General features: G+C 63.1%; 1 protein-coding gene across 9 annotated transcripts in view; it reads right to left on the bottom strand.

Annotated features, from left to right (window-relative positions):
- Nucleotides 1-391: 391 nt before the first annotated feature.
- The window catches only part of SEPTIN9 (septin 9), a 151940-nt gene continuing 128952 nt past the window's right edge, over nucleotides 392-23379 (bottom strand). For all 9 annotated transcript variants that reach the window (XM_023244093.2, XM_023244095.2, XM_011289408.4 and 6 more), the window contains 9 exons: nucleotides 11470-11661; nucleotides 9387-9515; nucleotides 8921-9002; nucleotides 8465-8602; nucleotides 7739-7856; nucleotides 6791-6886; nucleotides 6412-6508; nucleotides 3378-3429; nucleotides 392-2351 (listed from right to left, as the gene is read on the bottom strand). In XM_023244093.2, the coding sequence (XP_023099861.1) occupies nucleotides 2222-2351; nucleotides 3378-3429; nucleotides 6412-6508; nucleotides 6791-6886; nucleotides 7739-7856; nucleotides 8465-8602; nucleotides 8921-9002; nucleotides 9387-9515; nucleotides 11470-11661 (1034 nt within the window). In that variant the 3' untranslated portion in view covers nucleotides 392-2221. The remainder of the gene's footprint in view (nucleotides 2352-3377; nucleotides 3430-6411; nucleotides 6509-6790; nucleotides 6887-7738; nucleotides 7857-8464; nucleotides 8603-8920; nucleotides 9003-9386; nucleotides 9516-11469; nucleotides 11662-23379) is intronic.

Genomic DNA, 23379 nt, shown 5'->3' with positions numbered 1-23379 from the left:
ACCCATCTACTGGGGCCCATGCTCTCCGGAGGGAAGTTCACCGGTATGCAGTTACTGTCAAATACGGACCAGTTCATAGGGTTCGATCTGGTAAAATGAACTTTAAGAAGAAAAACTTCCTTCCCAACGATACAGGGAGAGAAGTGGCTTTGGCGCCTTCCTGTGCAGACCTTTCAAAGCCTCCCGAGGAATGAATGAATTAGGAAAACTTTGCCCTTCACCTTCCACATAAGCAAGAGCTTCTAAGTCCCCTGACACCGGTTCCCCAGCCAGACGGAACGGGCCTGGAGGCCACGCGGATGCCAGCCAGCTTCCTCGCCAAGGGGAGCGGTGCCCCTGGGGTCAGGAAGAGAGAGAGAGAGACAACCAAAAACCAAAACCCAAGAAGCCCTTTCCAGGTTTGCATTTGGAACATTTATTTCAGGAAATACATTTCCAACACTTTTGTTATTTATACAAAAAGACGAATTTCTCAGGAGGCACGTAGCAGAGGGCCACTGTGGAACAGAGCCCAGTGAAACTCACAAGTTTTCAAAATCTGGCTACAGAGAAGGAAAGCGAGAAGCCACCCCAAGGCCGTGCCCACCGCAGAGGCCGCCCCGCGCCCCCGGGGCCCCGACGCTGAAGGCGGGGGTTTCCTTCGAAGTCTTGGGTCTTGGTTTTGGCAAAAACGCGGCAAGTCGGCAAGTCAACAGTTTCACCAAGGGGTCCTTCCTGTCTCGGGTGGGGGGGTGAACGTGCAATGCAAGGACATCGTACGTGCACACGCACACGCACAAGCCTGTCCGCATCCCCTTCCTCCCGAGGCTCTTCTCGGCGGCGGCAAGAAGCCAGCGGGGGGGTAAGACAGACGTGTACCTCGCCTGCGTCTCGTCTCGTCTCATCTCATCGACCTGAGCCAGACCCCGCGCTCTCCGGGAGGCAGCGCGTGTGGTCTGCCGTGCGTGGCGCGGACGGTGCCTGCCGGTGGCCCCGTGGAGACAGAGCGTGAGGGGGCGGGGGCGGCAGAGACCGGCCGGGCCACCGTTGGGGAAAACCCGTTCTGCAGCCCGACCTTGGGCTGTGCACAGCTGACTCCTGACCTCTCCCTCTTTGGGGGGTGGGGTGGGGGTGGGGGGGTCTTTACCGTGGGCTCCGCGGTGGCAGGAGCCCGGGGACATCTAGGGCAACAAAAAGCCTGGCCTCCCACCTCTCGGGGTCATGGTGTCAGCAAGGCCTGGGTCGGGGGGGCTGCATGTGTATCTGGGGTGACCACCCACGCAGAACTGAACCAGAGCATCTTGGGCCAGAGAGATGTCTAAACAGGCAGACAGACAAACACACACACTCTCCCAGTCAGATGGCGGTGCAGGGCGAGGCCCCGGGGACCACTGGGGCCTCTCGGCACGGGCCCGGCCCCCTGCTGCCCGCACCTGCCACCTCTCTCTCCCCCAGCATCTCCACCAGATTCACTTGCTCGGACCTTCTCAGACGTGGTGGGGGTGGGCTGGAGTGGGGTGCATCCTTTTCCTTCCTTTGAATAACTCAATCCCGGGGGGGAAGGGGGGACGAGGGAGAGATAAGGACCCGTCTCCCTGTCTCCCCGCGCTGCCCCGAGTTGCAGTGGAGGGGACGGTGGGGGTGGGGGGTGGGGGGAGCGCTGGCTCGTGGACGGCTGAGATAAAGGCACTTTCTGCTCCAGGACGAGCGGGCAGGTGGGCGGGCGGGCAGCAGCCAACGGGCCTCCCCGTGTCTAAGCAACTGGCAACTTGCGTCTCACAGAATTGACTATTCTGCCCTCCGGGTGGGGCAAGGGCGGGGGCTCTGAGTTATGGCCCGGGCCTCGGAGGGAGGAGGGGGCAGGAAGGGGGTCCAGGTCACCAGGCCGGCGGCCGCTCACGGCCACCACGCTCGGAGGCTGTGGCCGAGGGCCACCAGGAGCCGGGCCCGGGGTTGGGGGCTGGCCCTCATCAGCGGGTCCTCTCCTGCTCCTCTTGGCCACGGGACGGCCAGAGAGGCGGCCTCCTCTCCGAGGCCCGCCCGGTCCGGGCCCCACAGTCAGCGGCCAACAAGGAACACACTCAGGAGGGCACACGCCATCTTGTTACTGGGCAGCGTGGAAAGGGGCGGAGAACGATGACAAACGGAGGAAATTATATAAAATAAAACAGGGCGTGTGGGCGGGCCTGGGGGTGGCGGTGGAAGGGACTGGGGGCGGGGTCCTGGGGGGCGGGGGGGGGGTCTACATCTCCTGGGCTTCTGGCCCCTTCTCCTCGACGCCGTTGGACGTGCTGCCCTCGTGTAGACGCTTCACCCGGTACGCTTCGAAGTGGATGCTGCTGGTGATGTCCTTGATGTTCTGCATGTGTGTCCTGGGGGCGGGGGGCACGGGGAGGTCACAGGGCAGGCCACGGGCAGGGTGGGGCGGGGCGGGCGCTGACCCAGGACTCCCACCGCCTGCCCCCTTCCACCCCCTCCCCCCCCCCGCTTGGCTCTCAGGGGGGCCCCCAGGAGGGCTCCCAAAGCCCATCAATGGGGCGGGGTAGGGGTGGGGGGGGCAGTCTCCGTGGCAACCCAGACCCCCTCAGCACACACTAATGCACACGCCCGCCCTCTGTGTCAAGCCTGTGGCCAGTCCGGGCTGGGTGCACACTCCGAGGGGACAGGGCTGGCCTGTCCTTGCTGCCACCTAGAAGCACCAGGCCAGTGGCTAGTGAAGAACCACCGGTCCAGGGGAGTGGCCTGAGCTGGGGTGCTGGTCGACCCTGCGGTCCTGTGCTCAGGCTCTCCTCCTCCCGCAGCCCAACAGGAGAGACTGGAGAGGGGGGTCAGAAGGGCTTACGGTAGGGGTCTTTTGCAGCCAGGCCCTCCAACACGGTGGGGTCACCCCTGGAAGCCACGTCCCACCCCTAACCTGGGGGCCGCAGGGGCCACAGCAGGAGCCCCACCCTCTCCAATCACTCGCCCGGGCCCAGCCCCCGGCACCCTCTCGATGGCCTGAGGATGGCTGCTTCCGGGCAAGGAGAAGCCTCTGCTGGGTCCAAGCGCTGGGGTCCGGGGACACTGGGATGGTCGCAGGGGACACCACCCCCATGCCCGGCATACAAGGACCCCTCCCTGGGGCCCTGAATCTCACGGGCTCCGGCAGCCGCAGTCCGAACCTGGCCCCTCCCGTCCAGGGGATCTTATCATACAGATTAAGAAGGGTTTTCACTTCCTGCTTCATTTCCCCGGAGGCGTTTTAGACCACGGGCTTCCGAGGTCCTCCTGGGGGGGCGGGGGGACGTGCTAGCTGCCGTCCAGGACCCCCGCCTGCTCCCCCACAGTCCACGCTCCTGATTTAGGGCCTTCTGGGGTCTTCAGGGGGCCAAGGCCAGCACCCCACAGCCCCCTCTCACCTGATAAGGAGGTCCCGCAGGTAGGCGAACTCACAGTGGGTGGTGTTCTCAACTGAGGAGACAAAATGGGCTTTAGCAGCACTGGACGCCCCTGCCCCGGCCCCGCCTCTCCCCTGCCCCCCCCCCCCCCACCCAGTAGATCCTGGTGCCCAGAGGAGCTGGGCCGGTCGGCAGAGGAGTCCCTGCTTCATCCGCGGGCACCGGGCGGCTGGCAGGCACCCGGTTCCACGGATCCCACCGTGGCGGGCCTGACCAGGCTCCTGTCCTCCGGAGGGTTCTGTCTAGCAGGGACACGGCCCAGGAACCAGCCGGGCAGCAGTGGGGAGAGGGCTCCCGTAAGGCAGGCCGCTGCTCCCCGCTGGGGACCAGGGAGGTCTCCTGGGAAGAGCAGCCCGTCCCAGGGGATCCCGGAGGACAGGAGGGGCGGGTCACAGAGGCAGGCAGGAAGTCGAGCTGGGATTTTTAAAGCAGCGGCCAAAGTGGCCCGCTGGGTGTCTTCCCCACGCGCACACACAGGACGCACGGGGACGCATCACCATTTACATCAAGCTATGGAACCAGCAACGTGGAACGCCCGCGTTGCCCGGTGACACCCAGAGGCCCCAGGGAGCGACAGGCCCAGCGGTCGCTCGGCTTCGCGCACTGGCAGACCTCTCGGCCGAGAGGTGAGGGGCGCCGTCTGCCCTGAGGGCGGAGGGTGCAGGGGACAGCGGAAAAGGCGCCCAGCCCTGCACATTCAATCCAGTCTTCACACACCCCACGAGATACCACTCTGGCTCCTCCTCTGCGGGCCCGAGTCTGTCCCCCCCGCCGCCCCCAAGCCGGCAGGCAGGGTCGGGGCGCAAAACCCCCAAGTGCCTCCGCCTTGCCAAGCTTTCTGGATTTTACTCCCACTGCCTCTTGCCTGGGTTCTACCCACCTCCCCCCACGTCCCCACCCCCGCGGGGCTGGGCCCTCACTAGAACCTTCTGCCACCTCACGTGGAACAGCAGTGAGAAACGGTGGCAGGAGCGGAGCCCCGAAGCTGGGAATGTGAGCCTGTGGCTACTGCTTCCTGGCTTGGGGAAGTTCCCTGGCCTCTCTGACCCCCCGTTTCCTTGTCTGGAAAGCGGGGAGGAAATGTCACCCACCTCTCAGGGACACGAGAGGCCTGGATGAGCTAACTGTGTGCTTCGTGACCCCCCACCTTCCTCCCGAGACGCTGCAGGCGGTGTCCGAGGATGGGTAAAGTATCTCGGGAGGGCGCACAGCAAGTCGGAGAGAAGATCAAAGAAGCAAGACCAGGGATGGGGCAGGGTGGGCAAGAACGAGGCAAAAGCGCTTAACAACCACGCGTGCCGGGGGCGAGCACAGGGCGGCCGGTCCCCTGGCCAGTCATCAGTGCACAGGGTCCCGGGGATTAAGAAGCCACCTGTGTTCTAGGACGTGCGACGGTTCCGAGATGGGGCAGAATTCCTCGGATGGGAGACCCAGCACCTCCCCACCGTCCTTACGAGGTGCTGGGGGACGGTTTCCCAGAACAATGTCAAGGTGAGCAGGTGCCACGGCACACAGGTCACGGGATATGCGGGCTCGAGGCCCCAATACAGGTGCCGGAAGCAGGAACCAGCCCCACGATTCCTGCGCGCCTGAGCTGGCCACCAGGGGGCAGCAGAGGCGTGCCCGTCACTGGACTGCCCCTCAACCCTCTCGGAGGTCCCCGCTGGCCTTTCTTGTCGGACACCCCTCCACCCTCCAAAACACGCGCCCGTGAAAAAAGGGCCCTAAGGGGCAACGTTTCAGGACGAGCCCAGGTAAAGCCTGGTGGAGAGACTGCCGCGTGGGACACAGAGGTGAGCGGCCCCCACAGAGGCACGTCCGGGATCGAGGCCCTTAGACGAGGGGAGAGCTGCGGAAAGGCAGACCCAGCAGACGCTGGAGAACACCCAGGCAGAGGCTGGTTTAGAACATACCGCCCTGCACCGAACCCGCCAGCACCGGGCACCCCAGGAAGGTCTGGGGACTCTCCACGCTTAGAGCGTTTGCTGCCCCCAAAGCTCCAAGGTCTTTGGGACATTCTCCCGTTTTGCTAAAGTCTCGGCCCACGGTACCCATTTCAAGGATGATGAAAACTGAGGCCACGGGGCGGGGGGGTGGCTAAGGGACTTGCCCCATTTCACAGAGCGCCAGGGGCGGGAAGAACACAGTGGCCCATCTCAACCTGTCCTTTCTCCCCTGTCTGTTCTAAAGCGAGAGGAAGGAACAGAGTTGACGGTGGAGAAACGCCCGGGTACAGCCCACCTAGGGTGTTACCGCCCGAGCGGCTGACCCGTGTCCGCCAGAACCCCAAAGATACTCGTGAGCGACAGCTTATGTGGAGAGAACGTCTGAGGACGTAATTGAGGTAAAGAACCAAAGCGGCGGCCATCTTGGATTTCGGGTGGACACTAAGGCAATGACCAGTGTCCTTCCGAGGAGACGGAAAGACAGACACAGTCAGAAGGCTGAAGGCGGAGCGGAGACCGGGGACGCGCCAGGGGACGCGGAGGGTGGCTGGCAGCCACAGGAGGGAGGCCCGGAACACATCCTCCCTCGGGGCCTCCGCAAGGAACCAGCCCTGCTGACATCTTGACCTCTGGCCTCCGGAAGTAGGAGGGTAGGTCTCCGCTCCAAGCCACCCAGTCGGTGCTAATTTGTGACAGCAGCCCCGGGACGCGAAGATGTGGGGGTCCCGGGAAATTCTGCAGGCGGTGCGGGCCGCCTGGCTCTCGGAGCCGGATGGTGCCGGAAGCCCACCCCCGCGCTAGGCCCAGAGAAGTGTGGTAGTTTGTCCAGGGTCACACAGCGCGCCTCCGAATCGGCAGCCTCGGAAACCCAGAACTCGGCAGGATCACGCGGCGCCTCCTCTCTGGATGTTCCCCTGCCCCGTAGGCAGTTGGGATGGAGGGACGGTTCCATCAGTGAACGGCCGGGGCGCCCTGGACAAGCCACTTGCCCCCCTCCCTGTGGCTGAGTGGGGCAAAGCGGTGGACGCGGTCCCCAGAGCACCCAGTACCTTCGATGGTGCCCCACTTGGTTTTCCTTCCGAGGATCCTCCTTCCGTTCACTTGGTACTCGTGGTCGCTGCCCACCACAGCGAACGGGATCATCTCCTGCGGGCGGGACAGGCAGCGCGGGTCACGTGTGTGTGCACAGGCCGGTCCGCACCCGGGGGCCCTGAGCCCGGGGCCCCCCACCGCCGAGACCCTTGGCCTGAGGCGGCCACATGCAGACACGTGGGCCCTGACCCCTTCCGGCCCAGAGACCGCGTTCTCACGGCTCAAGGCCATCACACCCATGACCCCAGTCCCCCCGGACAGGGCTAGGAGACCCCGCCGTGTCCTCTGGCGGGAACCGAGGGGCCTCTGGGAATGGCGTCCGGCCAGTCCGCTCACCCGGAACTTCTCGTTCACCAGCCGGTCCTCCGAATCCTCGTCGAACTCCTTCTGGGGGTACACGTCGATGCCGTTGGACAGCAGGTCCGCGGTGATCTGGGGGCCCGGAGGGGAGAGATGTGGGCACCGTCCGCACAGCGAGCCGGACTGGCCCGCCAGTATCTGCCCACGCTGTGGCCTCCAGTAAGCAAGTGGCCCGGGCCTGGGGTCAAGGGCAGGCTCTACGGGGGCAGGCGACCCTGGTATCTCCAGTTCTGGTGCCTCTTGAGTGGAGGGGGGCAGCTGCAGGCTGCCCGAGGGAGCCCGGTCGCTGTTCCTGAGCCCCGGGCTGTCTACTCTCTCCAGCTCATCCCACCCCGAAGACAGCAGCTCGGGGTTGCGGCGTCCTCCCTCGAGCTCTACCTGGAAACCCTCTGTCACCGCAGGCCCTGGATGCCGCACGGGCCCGACTGTCACCGCCCTTGACAGCACCCGCTACCCGCCATGCATGACATTCCCGTGCACGGCCGTCATTTCTGCCCTAAGCACAGACCCACACCCGTGAGCAGCTTCAAGGGGCTTTCTCCTTCCTTCTCCCTCCTGCAGACACAGCCACAGGAGACAGTCCTTCCCTAAGCATGCTGGGAAAATCCCCAGCATCGGGGCCCGTGGAGCCTGGGGGATTAGACCGAAGGGCCTCCTCGCTCACGCCCACTGGGGCGGAGGCTCTGCGGGGCCCCGCGCCTCGGTTCTCCAGGTGGTTCTGACATGTGGCCGTGTGGAAGCAGCAGCCCAAGGCGCATCCTCCTGCTCGACAGCAGCCCGAAGTGGGGCCGCACGGCAGGGAAGGGAGGTGCGGCCACCTGCCCCCCCAGGTGGAGACCACCCGTTTCGGATTTTTCTCCTCCAAGAAAAGCCCGGCGTGCTGTGTCTGACGGCCCCCGCGAGGAGGAAGGTGGAGAGACCTACCCGCTGTTTGAAGTAGACCCTCTCCTCCAGGGTCAGCGTGTCGGCCTTGGCGATGACAGGGACGATGTTCACTACTTTGCTGAGGCGCTTCATGAACTCGATGTCCAGGGGCCTGAGGCTGGAACAGAATGGCCTGGATGAGTGTTGGGCCGGCAGGGGCCGAAAGGACGGGCACGGGACGAGAGAGGGACGGCGGCCTGCTCCCGGGTGGGTGCATGTCAACAAGGCCAAGGCCGTGGGCTGAGTGCCGGCCAAGGAACAAGTGAGGGACGGCAAAAGGAAGAGTCAGACAGGAGCGGGCTGAGGACAAGACCAGCTCTGAGCATGGTCCTGGGCGAGGTGTCCTCTCAGAGAGGGGCTGTCATTCCTCAGGTGGCGGTGGGGGCTTCACTCGGGAGGGAGAAGCGGAGAAAGGACCCAGCAGCTCTGGCTGGCTGCTATCCAGGGCACCCCCAGAACCTCGCCCACTGGCTCCGGCCTGCCACAGTCTGACGGAAGCTCAGCCTTACCCTCCACCCCCCAGCCCCTGACCGGGCACCTGCTCTCGGCGGGTGTGGGGGTGGCTTCGCGGGGTCCCGGATGGCGGGCACGTTCCCTCCCACCCCGGAGCAGAGCCGTGCCCTCTCTTCCCCTGGGGCGACAGCAGCAGTCACAGACGGGGCACGGGGCTCTGAACCGGGACGGGACAGAACCGCCCCAACCCCCCTGGCCCCGCGTGGGACGTACGAGTGGCCGGTGGCCGGGATGAAGTACAGGCAGCAGTGGACACGCGTGTCCGGGATACGCTTCTTGCGGTCGATGCTGACCTCCTCCTGCAAGTATCTCTCGTACTGGTCGTTGATGAACTTCATGATGGGCTGCCAGCTGCACGGGAGGCCCCCGTCAGCCCGCACCGGGACCGGCACCCGCCCCGTCTCCCCCCCCCGGCAGGCCCCCAGCTCCCCGAATCCCAGCCCGGCACCCCATCTTCTACCACAAGGGCCGGGGCTGCTGGGCTTTCTCAGCAGAGACCAAAGCCTTACCCGAGACCAGCCTCCCACGCGGCCCTTCGACCCCAGGGGGTGGTGGAGGGAGGGCAGGATTCTCGGGGTTTGGGGGCCTCCGAGGGTTTAGCAGCACCGCAGGCCAGGGGCACCCATGAGCGCTCTTCTCCCAGGAGGAGAAGCCCCCGCAGATCCTCACCAGTTCTCATTGTTGATGTGGTCCCCGAACCCCGGCGTGTCGATGACCGTGAGCTTCATGCGGACGCCCTTCTCCTCGATATCTGCACAGAATCACAGTGCCCACCGAGCTCAGGGGGAGACCCCGGACCCCTACAGATACCCCGTGGGTCCCGCCTGCTAGGGACCTGACCGGTCCTACCCCAGGGCCTATACGGGGTGCCCATGGGTGGTGACCAGCGATGACTCCCCAGGTGATGCCGGGGAGATGACAGCCTCCAGGAGCAAAGCCCAGCAGGGGCCGGCGACAGTTATCCTGGGGAGCCCCCTGCCCACGGTGTCTGGTGGAAAACTCAGGTGTCTCCAGGGGGCTCCACCTGACCAAGGGCTGCAGGGGTCCCGGAGGGCATCCCTGACCCAGACTTTCAACATGCCCAGCTCAGGGGACCTGGCGTTGACACCCCCGGCCCCCCCACCTCGGCACTCACCGTGCGTGATGGACTTGATCTCGATGGTCTTGGGGATGCGTTCCTCCGAGGTCGGCTGCACGGACTTCCGGCTGATCTTGGATTTGAAGAGGGTGTTGATTAAGGTGGACTTTCCCAAGCCGCTCTGCCCTGGGGAGGGGACGGGAGCCAATCAGCGGGCCCTGCGATTCAGCGATACCTGGGCGGTGCCCCCCCCAGCACCCCTCAGCGGGGGCCCCCGGTCAGGAAGAAGGGCCGGGATGCCCAGGTGGTGGCCCGGCTCTCGTGGTGGGTGGCTTGTAGCAGTGCAGGGACCCAGAGTACCCAGCAGGAGCTGAGATGCAGAACAGCACAGGGGAGGCCAAGTGCAGGGCCAAGGGCAGGGATGGCCACAGGCTGGTGCCCACACCAACAGACCCTGCAGCTGAGAGGCTGACTGGCCAGCGAGCCCCCGGGGCATCAGGCGGCCCCTGAGCCCCAGAAGCGCTCCTGGCCTTGCCGCATGTCCAGACCTCACCTGACCCGAGTCCCCTCCCACAGCAGGGGGGATGTGCTGGACTCAGCTGTGGCTGGAAGGTCCCTGCTGCTCACAACTGTCAGAATCTAGGGCTGGCCTTGCTGCTGCTGCTGCTGCTGAGGACCCGCAGGTCCCGCTCACAGAGCCCTCGATGCGCACCGGGCGCTGTCCTGACTGTGGCTGTGTAACCCTCCGCATCCCGCACCCAGGTGCTGTCACCCTCCCATCTGATGGAGGGGAAAACAGGGACAGAGCCCGGCGTGGGGACCGGAATCCAGCAGCCTAGCTCCAGGGCCCCGCCCATGACCTGGGGGGGCCCACAGGGACCAGCCGCAGGTGCTTACAGGGTGTCTACTGGGTGCCAGGCATGCCTCATAGGTGCGTGCGCACACAAGACCCACGCGTGGAGCCCCGTCGCTTTACCCCTCCCCTGAGCCGCCTCAGGCCGTGCCAACCAATATATTTAAAAAAATTAAATTACACCCATTTTCCGACTTTGATCGTCTGGCAAGGAAAAGTGCGGGCTCCCAGGATGCTGGAGGCCGACGTCGGGAATCCCGGGAGACGCTGTTCAGCGGGCCAGGGATCGGCCTCCCCCGTCCATCTCCCCCCCACGGACCACCTGTTTGTGTCCCCGCCACGCTCAGGGGCAGAGCGAAATCAAAGGTGCTGACGGCTCAGAGCCTGGAGCTGCTTCGGATTCTGCGTCTCCCTCTCTCTCTGCAGCCCCCACCCCCGCCACCCCTGCTTCCGCTGTCTTTGTGTCTCAAAAGTGAATAAATGTTAAAATAATTTTTTTTAATAATAATAAAAAAAAAAAGGTCGGAACTGTTATTATTATCACCCTCAGCACTATTGCTTCCCGAGCGCCCATGACCACGTAGGGGCCACACACAATAACAACTGATTTGCCCCTCCCAGCCCTTTGGGGTCAGGATCACTCCGTGTTACGGATGAGAAAATCGAGGCAGGGAGAAGCCCCGGGGAAGACAGGACAAGCACCACGCAGCTTAGTCCGGGCAAAAGTGGGATTCTCCCCTGGGTCCGCGGAACCCCCAAACAGGTGCCCTCCCACCCCAGCTGCGTCTCAGTGGTGGGGGCCCTGCCGTGGGAAGAGGAGGAGGAACTGAGCCCCCCTCTCTCTGCTCTGTGAGCTGAGTCCTCGTCAGGCCCTCTCTGGGCCTCATCGCTGCCTATAAAGTGGGGCACCCTCTTCACAGGGTTTCTGCGAGGACTGAATGGGACCCCTAGTGGCCGTCCGGTTCTCGTGGGGCCACCGGGAAGCCACCAGCCAGGCCTGCAGAGCCCTACCCAGGGCTGGGCCTGGTGATGCTTCGGCAGAAGGTGCAGGCCACTGGTCGGAGACCAGCCGGGTGGTCTCGGGTTCTTACTACGAGGAGGCCCCCCCCACCCCGAGGCGTGGGTGAAGCTGGGACCCCCCTGGCAGGTACACGGGCACACACACAACGCCACACGCGTCCTGCAGGCCTGGCGTGTCCACACCCATTTTGCACAAGGGCAGACTGAGCCCCGGAGCCCGAGGGGCCGGCCCACGGGGCTGGGTCCCAGTGTGGGGCGCATGCTCACCGACCACCATGATGTTGAACTCGAAGCCTTGCTTCATGGCCTTCCTGCGCATCTGCTCCAGGATGGAGTCGATGCCCACATAGCCGAAGTCCGCGGGGGCCTTCTCGTTCCGGGGCGCGGGCACCTGCTTCAGCCCGGCATCTCTGGGGGTGTCGGCCATGTCGCCAATGCAGCCAGGAGCTGCCTCGGGGGCTGCGGAGAGAAGAGTGGGGGCGTTAGGGGGCCGGACGCAACCATCTGCAAAGCGCCCGCATCCTCGGGTGGTTCCGACCACCACGCCAGTTTCTCAGATGGGGAAACTGAGGCTCAGTTGCCCAAAGACCCCTTTGGAACACCCCAGCGCTAAAGATCCCCCCCCCCCCACACACACACACAAGGCACGGACGCAGAGCCCTTCGCTCAGCTCCAGGATGGAGTTGACCCCCAGCCCTCCTCTTCCCAGCCTCCACCCTGCCCCAGGGCACCCAGGTGGGCCCTCTCCACCTCCTTCCCTGACTCAAGTCGGCCCCAACACCTGCTGCAGCCAGAAGGCCTCAGGACCCTTGGGGTCAAACAGTCAAGTGTTTGCGGCAACCTGTGAGCCAGGGAGGGAGCGAGCATCTGTTGTTCTGTCACTCCCGGGTGACAGGTGTTCAACCCCAGGTACCCGCCAGCAGCCCTGGACGCAGAGGAGGCTCCCCCCGGGGCCCATCTGTTCCCGGGCGATGGCAGGCAGACGAGGCCCTGTGGCGGCTCCCTACCCGCCCACCCCCCGCCCCGGACTGGGCCCGGAAGGGGAGGTCTTCTCCCTGCCCAGCCTCTGTGTGCCCCCCACCCTCAGACCAGGACGAGGTCTGTGAACGGGCAGATAGGACAGAGCTTCTAGAAATAATTCCAGCTTCCTTGGTTTGTAGGTCAGAACCTTCCTCCCTGTCCCCCCTCAGGAGTCCACACACTCAGGTCGGAGGCCTAGAGAAGGGACGAGCAGAAGGCACCCAGTGGGGACCTGAGGGGCACTCACCCAGTGGAACCGGTCCCCACCAGGGTGACGCGGGAGCACATGGGCCGCATCCCGGTGCAGCCCCAGATGTGCCACACACGCCCCACCACACCTCTGTTGGGCCAGCCCCTCAGCCCCGGTGGGGCCAGGCTCTTCCCGCCCCCCCAACCGCCGTGGAGGCCTTTCTAGGGCCGCTCACGGGTCTCCCGGCGCATCCCGAGCTCACGGGAAGGAAGCACACTGGCTGTCGTGACCTGTCCCCTGGGCATCCATCGGCCCCGGGACCCTGGTGTGTGCTGGGGCAGGGAGGCGGGGGGAGGAGGCACGGTCGTGCCCTCTTGGCCCTGCCCTGGGAGGCAGCAGGCCACAAAGTCACCGTGGGGCTTCGGATGAACGGTTTCCACTTCCTGGGGAAGTGACCGGACTCTCCCCCTCCACCCCCGCCTCCAAACCCCAGTGGCCCCAGCCGGCTGGCACCCCGGCGGCCACACCTCTGCTTTACAGGGGTGTCAGAGGGAGCTGACACGGGGTGGGGGCGCCCGGCCCCCTTCCCTTCCATAACGAGGATGGTCAGCTCACACATTCCAGAAATGGGAGCGTGGGTGGGTCATCCGCAGGGTCGCTCAACTTCCCCGTGTCCTCAGCCACGCAAAGCGCGGTGATTCCCACCGCACGGGGAGGGGAGCCAGCAAATAACAGAAGACACCGACTAGGACGGCCAGGGACCGCCCGGGGCCACGCTGCCCACCCCCGTCCCCCAGGCCAGGGAAAGGCCAGGGACCCGGGAAGCAGCGATGACAGCCGCGGGGCCTCCCCCCCCCCCCCCAGCGGCGCCCGGAAGGCATCTGCCTCTGCTCCCTCGTGAGAAACTGTCCCTGCGCTGCAGCATCTTTAAATAAACAAAGACAAGAGCTGCATCTGGCCTTGAACATGCGGCTGTGGGGCTGCTTCCTGGAGACAGACTTGGGGCCCCGTCTTGCAGGGCAGTTCAGCCCCGCCCCGCGTGACCGAAAATTGCTTCCATCTGCCTGCGGGGCCGGGAGCCCTTCCGTCCGGGCCTGGGCCGGACCCCCGCCCCCACCCACGGCCTCCTCCGAGCCGCAGCGGTGGGGGGGCGCCCCCCGAACCCCACTCGGCTCTCTCCTCCGCCCGGCCTCTGCTCTGGCTGGGTCCCTCTGCAGGCACCGACACCCACGAAGCACAGAGCAAACATCCTGCCCACCAGGGCCCTGTCTGGGAAGTGATAATAAAGACGCGCCAAGCCCCGTCCTTCCCACCGACCCACCGAGGGAAGGGCCTGGCCTCCACACAGGTGAGGGTCCCTTCCCGCAGCCCCTCCTCCCTGGGAGGCCTGCCCGGACGGCCACCGGCTCGGGTGCGGGTGGGGAAACCAAGGGCTGGGTTGGGCCCCGGCCGGGAGGCAGGCTTTGGAGTCCGGGCCAGGACCGGCGTGGCAAGAGCAGAGGCCCCATGAGGCTAACTTGCCCAGAGACGCTTTCCCCGAACACTTGCTTCCCACGGAGAGCCACCGGGGCCTGGCTGCAGGAACCCCCTCCTCCGACACTGTCCGTAACGACTTCTGTGACGGGAGATTCTATGCCTGTGCCGTCGAACCGGGTGGCCACACGGGGCCGTTTTTTAAATCGGGGTAAAATACGCATAACGTAAAACGCACCATCAATCCTTTCCTTTAGACGTACTCGGCGCCCTTAAGCCCAGTCACGTTGCCGTGCCACCAGTCTCCAGAACCCTTCCCCGTGTCGCCAAGCTGAAACCCTCTCCCCGTTAAACACGAACTCCCCACCCCCTCCCGGGGCCCTGGCAACCTCCATTCTACTGTCCCTGAACGTGGCTACACTAGGGGGCCCCCTATAAAGAAGAGGCTCTCGTGGTATTTGTCCTTTTGGGGGTGGGTTTATTTCCCTTAGCATAAGGTCCTCAAGGTTCACGCGTGCTGTATGTAGCAGGTATCGGGACTTTTTTTTTTTTTTAAAGTTTATCTTGAGAGAGAGAGAGAGCGCGCACGCACACGGGCAGGAGAGGAGGAGAGAGAGAATCCCAAGCAGGCCCCGCGCTGTCAGCTCGGAGCCCGACGCGGGGCTTGAACCCACGAAGCGCGAGATCATGCGCTGAGCCGAAACCAGACGCTTAAGACTGACCCACCCAGGCGCCCGGGATCTCCTTCCTTTTCAGGGCGAAGAGGCCCCCGAGTGGCTAAGGCACGTTTTGTGCATCCGTTCATCCCTCGGTGGACACCTGAGCTGCTCCTGCGTTTCAGCCCTTGTGGATGACTTTGCCACGAGCACCGGCGTGCAAACATCGAGACCCTGCTTCCAGTTCCCCTGGGGTCGCCCCGGAAGTGAGACGGCCACATCACACGGCAGCCGTACTTTTAATTTTTTGAAGACCCGGAGACCCGCCCACTGTTTTCGCCTGTGACTTCTGAGCACTTGAAATGTAGCCAGGCCAACTGAGGAACTGAATTGTTTGTTTTGTTTCATTTAAATTAATTTATGGGGCGCCTGGGTGGCTCAGTCGGTTGAGCGTCCGACTTCGGCTCGGGTCACGATCTCGCGGTCCGTGAGTTCGAGCCCCGCGTCGGGCTCTGTGCTGACAGCTCAGAGCCTGGAGCCTGTTTCCGATTCTGTGTCTCCCTCTCTCTGACCCTCCCCCATTCATGCTCTGTCTCTCCCTGTCTCAAAAATAAACAAATGTTAAAAAGAAAAACAATTAATTAATTTAAATGTAAAAAGCTGCGCGTGGACGGCACAAAATTCTGTCCAACCGACTCCTTTTACAAGTGGGGAAACTGAGGTCCCCAGAGTGATTTTTTTTCCCTGAAACGTTCGCTTCCGTCACCTGTGATCACTGTCCGTGTCCCCCACACAGACCGGGAGCCCCAGGGAGATGGCAGCAGACCTGGGGGGATGCCCCACGCCATACCTCTAGAAGTGTCCAGGGAGGGGACACTCGACACCCATGGGATGAATGGGGTCTTGGGAGTGTCCCCCTGGTGCAGGGTGGGAGGAGGAGGGCTCTGCGGCCGAGGCTGACCCACAGCCCCTCCATGACCCTGGTCAGGCCTGTGTCTAATTCACACCCCCCAGTGACCTCTGCCTGGGGCCTGGGCCTCATTCTCTTTCAAATGGCCCTGTCACCTCAACGTCTGTTTCATACCCAAACTTCATGAGATGCTATTAATAGGAAAGGGAAGTTCCCCACAGAACAATTAAGTTTCACATTTGTGTCCCAGATGACACTCACTGCACCCTCGTGAGCTAAAGGGAGCCGCGTATTTTAAAAGTAGAAAAGTCAGGTTCAGAGAGGTTAAGTAACTTACTCAAGGCCACACAGCACCACCTGCCTTTTCTCATTGTTCCTGGCTGCCTCTCGGCCAGGAGGCGACGTAGAGAGAGGACAGGCTGCCACGCCCTCCCGGGTCTTTCCCCTCCTCTGAGGATGGAATGTTCCCTGGGGCAGCCTCACCCCCTTCCAGGCAGCTTCAGGCCAACAGCTCTGCCCCCAGGCTCCCAGGCCCAGGGCGAAGTCACTGCCCTCCATGCCACCGGATCTCCCCGATGGAAGGAAGGCCAGGGACCACACAGGCTGAGGTGACCCTACACTCTGGCTTAAACTTTCCTCCAGCCTAATTATTTCCTTTGTTGTAACGGACGCAGGACGTAAAGTTTTGACCATTTAAACCATGTTTCGCTGTTTGGTTGGGCAGCATTCACAGTGACGTGCAACCATCACCACCGTTAGATGGCAGAACCTTTTCGTCGTCCTGCATAGAAACTCTGTGCCCATCAAACGCTAAGTCCCGCCCCGCTCCCCCAGTGACCTCCAGTGGACCTTCTGGCTTTGTGAATCTGACTCCTCCAGGGGCCTCATTCGGCACGGTCCTTCTGTGTCTGGCTTTGTTCACCGAGCCCAACGGCCTCACAGCCCGTTCCCTTCCTTCCTTTTTCTGCCTGATAACATTCTGTTTATCCGTTTATCCGTCAACGGACACTCGCGCTGTCCCCCCGTTTTGGCTGTCGTGAATAACGCTGCTACGATCACGGCTGTACGAGGATCTCTGAGTCCCCGCTTTGAACTCTTTTGGGCATCCAGCCTCCTGAGGAAGAGAAGCCAGTCGACCGTCAGCAAGGCTGTGGTTCGGGCAAGTGCCACGGTCATCCTGTCGTCAGAGCGAGGCGCGGTGATTCCCTGCAGACCGCACGGTAGGCGCCAGGGGCCTCGGGTCGTGGCCCCGGCTCCACGTGGCCTGTGGCCCCAGCTCCACGTGGCCTGTGGCCGGTCCCCTACCCTGCTGGCATTGCCCACCTGGGAAAACGGGCCACATGTGGTTCCTGAGCACACGGCCCCTGCCACTGCTCTCCGCTCTGAGAGCCCCTGGACCCTGACGCCGCGGCTTGCTGGGGTGGCATCCCTAACTCCTAGCCCCGAGAGTGGCTCTCTAGAAATATGCAAAACATCCACCAGGACGTGGACGGATAAACAACATGTGGATATCAGTGGCACATTAACTACAAAAGGCCGTGACGTCATCCTGCCACCTGCTATGACACGGACGAACCTCGAAGACATTACGCTCCGTGAAAGAAGCCGGTCGCCAAAGGTCACACACGTATGATTCCATTTATGTGAAATGCCCAGAATCAGGCAAATCCATGAAGACAGAAAGCAGGCACGCACGGCCAGGGGCTGGGAGGGGGAGGGAGAGTGCTTGCTTAATGCGAAGGGGCCTTCTTTTCGGGGTGATGAAAATGTTCTGGATGCGGACGGAGATGACAGCTTGTGAATACAAGCCACTGAATTGGACACTCTAAACGGGTGGCTTGAGCGATGGGGGAACTGTGATCTCAATAAAACTGTCATATTAAGAAAGGAAAGCAAAAAGCCTGCCTGGGGAGCTGGATTTAAAAGAACCCTACTGGGCCCACGAGTGCCCGCCGGCCGGCCCCACAGCACAGCGGGCAGCTGAGGCCCAGATGCCACGCTCAGGCCCGAGGTCTGGAGGCCGGGTATGGCCAGGTGGCACCCCCGGGGTCAGCAGCCCTGCATCTCCCAGGAAGGGCGATTTCCTGGGGGGGGGGGGGCGGTGGGGAGGCAGGCCAGTTGGGAGGAAATCTTGCCAATTTCTCTCCACTGGTCCCCGTTTTGAGCCCTGGCCCACTGACCGCTCCCTTGCTGGGGGAGCCCCGCCACGCCTGCCCCCTCCTTCAGCACCGGCACCTGCTGGGTGGCCTCTTCTCAGGAGTTGGGCGGCAGGGCCCTGAAGCAGGAAGGAAGCGCAGGGCTCCGCCCAGCCCCAAACGCGACCTCGCTCTTGTGTGTGCCCGCAGCCGGGGCTGTGACTTGGGCGCCGAGTGACAAATTCTCCCCCCGCCCAGGGCCGGCCAAGGATGACGGGATCGGATGGTCACCTGCAGCTCCCCGGGACCACCAGGGCTGTGGGCGCAGCTCTTCGGGCTGGGACACCTCTGGAGCCCCTCACGGCACCCCCGGCCTGATGGGGAAACCAACACCCCGGGGTCCCCCCTTGGCGGCCTGCTGCCGGTCCCCACGAGTCCCATCCTCCCCGAGCATCAGCTGTCAAATGCAGATGTGGCTCTACTGGGGCCACGGACCCTGGGCCACTGCCTGACTCTGCTCCCAGCGGGAGAGGGGCATCCACGGGGCACCAGGCTCTCAGGACAACGCTCTCGGGGCAAAGCCAATGCCACTCCCCTATCTCACCCCGATCCTCTCCGTGCCTGGCTCCTGGAGCCGGGGGTCACTGATCCCGGTGTCTGAATGTGCCTTGCTCAGTCACCACCCACAGCGCCCGGGCAGAAAGCAAGGCCAACCGGTCCACGGATGCCTGGAAGGCTACCCAACGGCCGACAAAGGGAACCAGAGTCACCCAAGGAGATCCAGGTAGACCCACGCGGGGCCAGACGTCGGGGTTCCCAGGGCACCAGGGACTCCTCCTGCCCCAAAGCCCCTAGACTTCTCTCCTGGAGGAAACCACACGTCCAGACATGTAAGCCTTCTGTCTCCCACCCCACCCTAGCCCAGGTGACCCAGGAGTCAGTCCAAGTTCTCCGCAGAACAGCGCACACAGTGGGGGGTTCTGGGACGGCTGCCCCCCCCAAGCACGTGGAGTCCACCCTCGGGGACAGTGGCACAGGCTGCAGTGAAGGCTGAGGGGACATCTGCAGACCCCAGCAGAGCACCCAAGCCCGTGGCCAGGACGCAGACGGCCCCTGCCCCCTGCCCCCTGCCCCCCGCAAAGGGGCTTCTTGAAGGTGGGCGAGGACCCAATGCACGTAGTGCCCGGAGTGACCAGAGCTGCTCCTTCCCTCCCGTCTCCCTCCCTGGGTGGCTGCCCAGTCCGGCAGCTCCTGGCCTGTCCCCGCTGCTCTCCTGCTGAGCCCACACCCAGCCCTGGAGGTGTCTCCACAGTGACTGAGTAACGCTGTGTGTGGTTTCCTCTCCCCACACGTCCCCCCGACGTGGCAGTCAGGAAACCAGTGCCCTCATCCGCCACGCCCACTCGTGTATTGCCACGTTTAGAGCGGTGCCTGGCACGAGGCAGGTCCACAGCGCGATGCTGAATGAACGCAGGAACAAAGGGAGGCACTGATCACAACAGCCGAGGTCTCCCGGGGGCCCACCATGCACTGGGTGCTACCGTGAAGGTCACACCTGCACTAACTCACGTGACGTGCACGGCACAAGGACCGGGTAAGCTAGCGACGGGCATTACCCCCGAGTCTCCGATGAGGAAGCTGAGGCCCGCTTTTGTGACTTATTATGACCCAGCGCGAGTGGACGGACGGCAGAGCCGGGACTTGAACGCAGGGAGGTGACCCCACAGGCCAGGTCCTCCAGCACCACGGAAAAGCAGAAGGAGGGGTGCGTTCCCGACAGCAGAGCCCGAGCAGGTGCCGCTGGGGCAGGGACTGAAGCTCTCGCTCCCCCCTCCTCCCAGGAGCCGCCCATCCTGTTTAGAGAGGCACCAGGCCTCTCACGGGGCATTAGGATTTTTTTATTTTTAATTTTTAACGTTTATTTATTTTTGAGAGAGAGAGAGACACAGAGACAGAGCCTGAGTGGGAGAGAAGCAGAGAGAGAGGGAGACACAGAACTGGAAGCAGGCTCCAGGCTCCGAGCTGTCCGCACAAAGCCCGACGCGGGGCTTGAGCCCATGAACCGCGAGATCGTGACCTGAGCCCAAGCTGGACGCTTAACCGACTGAGCCCCCCCAGGCGCCCCAAGGGGCATGAGGATTTTAATCTTCATAAACCTGGGAGCAAAGTCATTCGAAGGCCAAGCCTGGTTGGCCAAGCTCTTCTAAAACAGCTGCAGGGAGCAGTGTGGGGGTCCCAGATGCCAGGGGACTCCAGGGCAGGGGCGCTGATGTAGGAGAACCCTGGTACCGCAGAGGCCCCCCGCCAGGGGCCCCGTCAGAGCTCCCAGATGGAGCCATCCGAGCAGGCAGCAAAATGCCCATTATTCATCCTAAAACCCCAGCTCCTAGAGGCCGCCCCAGGTCCGGGTGGAACTGACAAAATTCACAGGGGCCTCCAAGATGACTCCCCACTTCTGGTATCAGTGACACGGGAGGGAGGTGCTATTCTTAGCCAACCTGGGGAATACAGGTGAAGGAAAGAGAATGGCAAGTCCTTGGGGCCAGGCACACCCACATTCGGGGCTGCAGAAAGGCCCTGGTCAAAGAAATGGCTGTCGACAATCGTGGAAAAAGATCCCGGGGCCCTAGGGGACCAGGACCACAATGTAGATTCACTCAACAAATATTTGATGGCCAGGGGGTCTCCCTCCCCGAGCTGCAGCAAGGACCAGCGAGAACAAGCAGTGTCATTCGGGACGGGGCGTCACTCCTGCGGGGCTCTGAAAACAGGACCCTTTCCCATTCACTCGGCTCCTTCTTCCTCGGGTCCCCCATGCACCTACGCCGGGGCTGTTACAAACTCCCCATAAATGTCGCAGGGGAGCTTCCTGTTCCCTTCTAAAGATGGAAACACTGAATACAAATGGCCGAATTTTGCAAATTTGTGCGGGTGGGGATCGAGGAGGGAATCGGAAAAGCGCACACGCCTCATCTGATTCGAGAAGTTAATTCCACATCAAATTACACTTCACACTTTGTCCGGGGCAGGAAGCGGCTCGTCACAGTCTGGTCAGGAACGGGGCTGCCAGAAATCTGAGACTTTGCCCTCTGGCCTGAAACTCTGCTTTAGAAACGGAGCCCAGAGGCGCCCAGAGGCTGGAGCCTCTCCGGAGAAAGGAGGGATTTGCAAATGCAAAGGGATGCATTTCCCCCCCCCTCGGCCCTCCTTCCCTTTTCCAAGGAGACCGAAACTCCAGTTCTAAAGCTTCTGTGTGAGGAGACTCAGGGGAAGTGTGCATGAATAAACGTCTCCCAGGACCCCATGCCCTTTGCGGACCCGGGAGGGGACACGGCAGGGGCAGTGCCATCCCAACCAGACTCATTCATTCGTTCATTCATTCATTCATTCATTCAGGGGCCCGAGGCGCCCCAGAGGCGGGGAGGGGGGTTCCCCCACTCTCACTGCCCGCCAAGGCTCCTCGGCTTGGCTTTTCTCCCGCCAAACGCGTTCAAGCAAGCCTCTCCTCTATTGTGCAGGAAGGAATCTCAAGAAGCTCTCCCTTTCTGCCAACACGGTTTCAATTGGCCCAAGTCGGCGAAGTCAGATTTGGACAGCGGCCACCTCTCTCCCCATGCCGCCCCACCCGCTTCTGGAAGAGGCCTTCTTCTGTTCTCTATTTGCAGCCCGGCCACCTCCTTCTCCTCCTCCAGGGAGCTCTCAGCTGGGCTGGGCGGCCCTTCGGAGACCCCGGGCTTTGCTCAGGGCAGGCCCCGAGCTGCAAGCGTGGTTCACTTCCTAAAAAGCAGCCTGCAGAAGGGCCAGGCCCAGGGCTGAGCCCTCCGACTCCCTGCATCAAGGATTCATTTTTTATTTCATTTTCCACTACCCACTGGCCTCGCAGGATCAGGGACTGTGCCCCCCCCCCCCCCGCAACACAGAGCCTCCTCCCACCCCAGAGAACCTTCCAGCACAATGGGTCCCCGCCCCAAAGCAAACCCAGAATCCAACCCCGGGCCAGCCCGCCCACCGGGTCTGAAGGGGCCGGCTGACCACAGAGATTCTGTTAGTTCTTGGCAAATATTTGCCAAGTCAAAAGCAGAAAAAAAAAAGATTCTCCCCCCATGGATGGGTGGAAACTGGCCATTTGTCACAGGGTAGAATTTCCTCTTATCAGGGATGTCCCGCTAAGGAGAGGGGGGAGGCCTCCCCTCCCCCTGTCCCCTCTATCAGCGGGACTGTCAGCAGATCCTCACCAGAGGGACAGAGGCTGGGGGCGCTGGAGGTCCCGCCTCCCCCAGCTGATGAAGTCATCTGAGGAAACAGGGCTCCGGGGGCCACAGGACACCCCCCCCACCCCCCGGCCAGGGGCTAAGCAGAAGATCTCCCTCGTGCCCAGGGTGCTGCAGGAGGCAGAGTGTGGCCCGCGGGGGCCATGCAGGGAGGGCCACATTCCTGGGCCGGAAGCCTGACCAGATGACCCCTGAGGCAGGGAGTCAGCAGCCCTGGACCCTCTTGAATCAGGTCCCCCATCCCTTTGTCGCTCTGGCTGTGGGCTGAGGAGTGGCGAGAGAGCTGGAGTCATCTTCTCTCCCACCTCTGGGTCCTTCCTGCTCAGGAGAGCAGAGGTTCTGGAAGCAGTGGGCTCGGGGCCTGGGGATTAGCAAGGGCTCCTACTCGGACCGCGTCCCCCCCGCCGGCGGGGCCGCTCCGATTCCACATGTCCCAGACTCCACTGCTCCCCGGCGCTCCTACGGGAGCCACTCGTTCCGAGGATAAGCCCAAGAAAGGCCCCGTGAACTCTGAGGACACATCCGAAGACAGTAGGGGAACGCGGGACGGGCAGCCCGCCCATCGGAGGAATCTCAGAAACACAGCCACCCCTCTACCCGGGGCCCTCCCCAGGAAAAAGCCGTGTGCAGGGACAGCTGCCCAGTTACCCCTCGGGGCGGACGTTCCATCAACCCCTGAAACACCGCCTGGAGTCGGCGGGGGGGGGGGGGGGGGACGCTGGCCATGGGCAGGGTGCAGACACCCGTGAGCCCAGGGCTGGGTCATACACCAGAGAGAAGTGGGCACAACCCATTTCCTGGTCTGCACTGGGGGGTGAAGCTGGGGCGTACTTCTGGACTGGTGGTTCTGAGTGCACACGGCTGCCAGACCTCTGCGGAACCAAGTACTGAGGGGTCACCCCTCACCCCACGTTGCAGGGACTGAGCCCTGAGCACCCCAGTCAGTCTTTTCCTTCCTGCCACGCTCTCTCCTCTTAGTCGCGCAGGCCTCCGCTGCCTTTCCTCTGTCCGAGGCTGCTGGGGGGGCTCAGCCTCTTTGCTGGCTCTCCGTCCACCTGGAAGTCCTGGCCCCCGGCTGGACACTCGCTCCAGGCGACTCTGCCCAGCCCCTGAGCGTCACAGGCCAACCTCTGTCCGGTTCACACACTGATGCCAACTGACCGTCCCTCTGAGTCCGTCCCAGCTCAGCGGAGATGCCCCGAGGCCCCACCGGCAGCAGCATCCGTGGCCCCCGCCCAGTGAAGTCTGGAGGTCTCAGACCGAACGTGCCCCAAACTGAACTCTGACCCTCCGGGCCACCCCCCAATCCCTCCACGTGAGTAAATGGCACCTCCAGGCGTCCAGTTATCACAGCTACAAATCTGGGGGGCCCAGCCTTGGTCCTTCCCCTTCCATCACCCAAACCCAACCACCTGTCCCAAAGTCCTACCAGTTCCAGCCCAACATCCCTGCAGGTGGCGGCCTTGCTTGCCTCCCCGCGGCCCCCACCACCCAAGCCATCACCATGCCTGCCCTCCACCCT

The sequence above is a fragment of the Felis catus genome, chromosome E1 (genome assembly GCF_018350175.1).
Source record: "Felis catus isolate Fca126 chromosome E1, F.catus_Fca126_mat1.0, whole genome shotgun sequence".
NCBI classification, from domain to species: domain Eukaryota; kingdom Metazoa; phylum Chordata; class Mammalia; order Carnivora; family Felidae; genus Felis; species Felis catus.
This window is presented reverse-complemented; position numbering and strand designations above follow the sequence as displayed.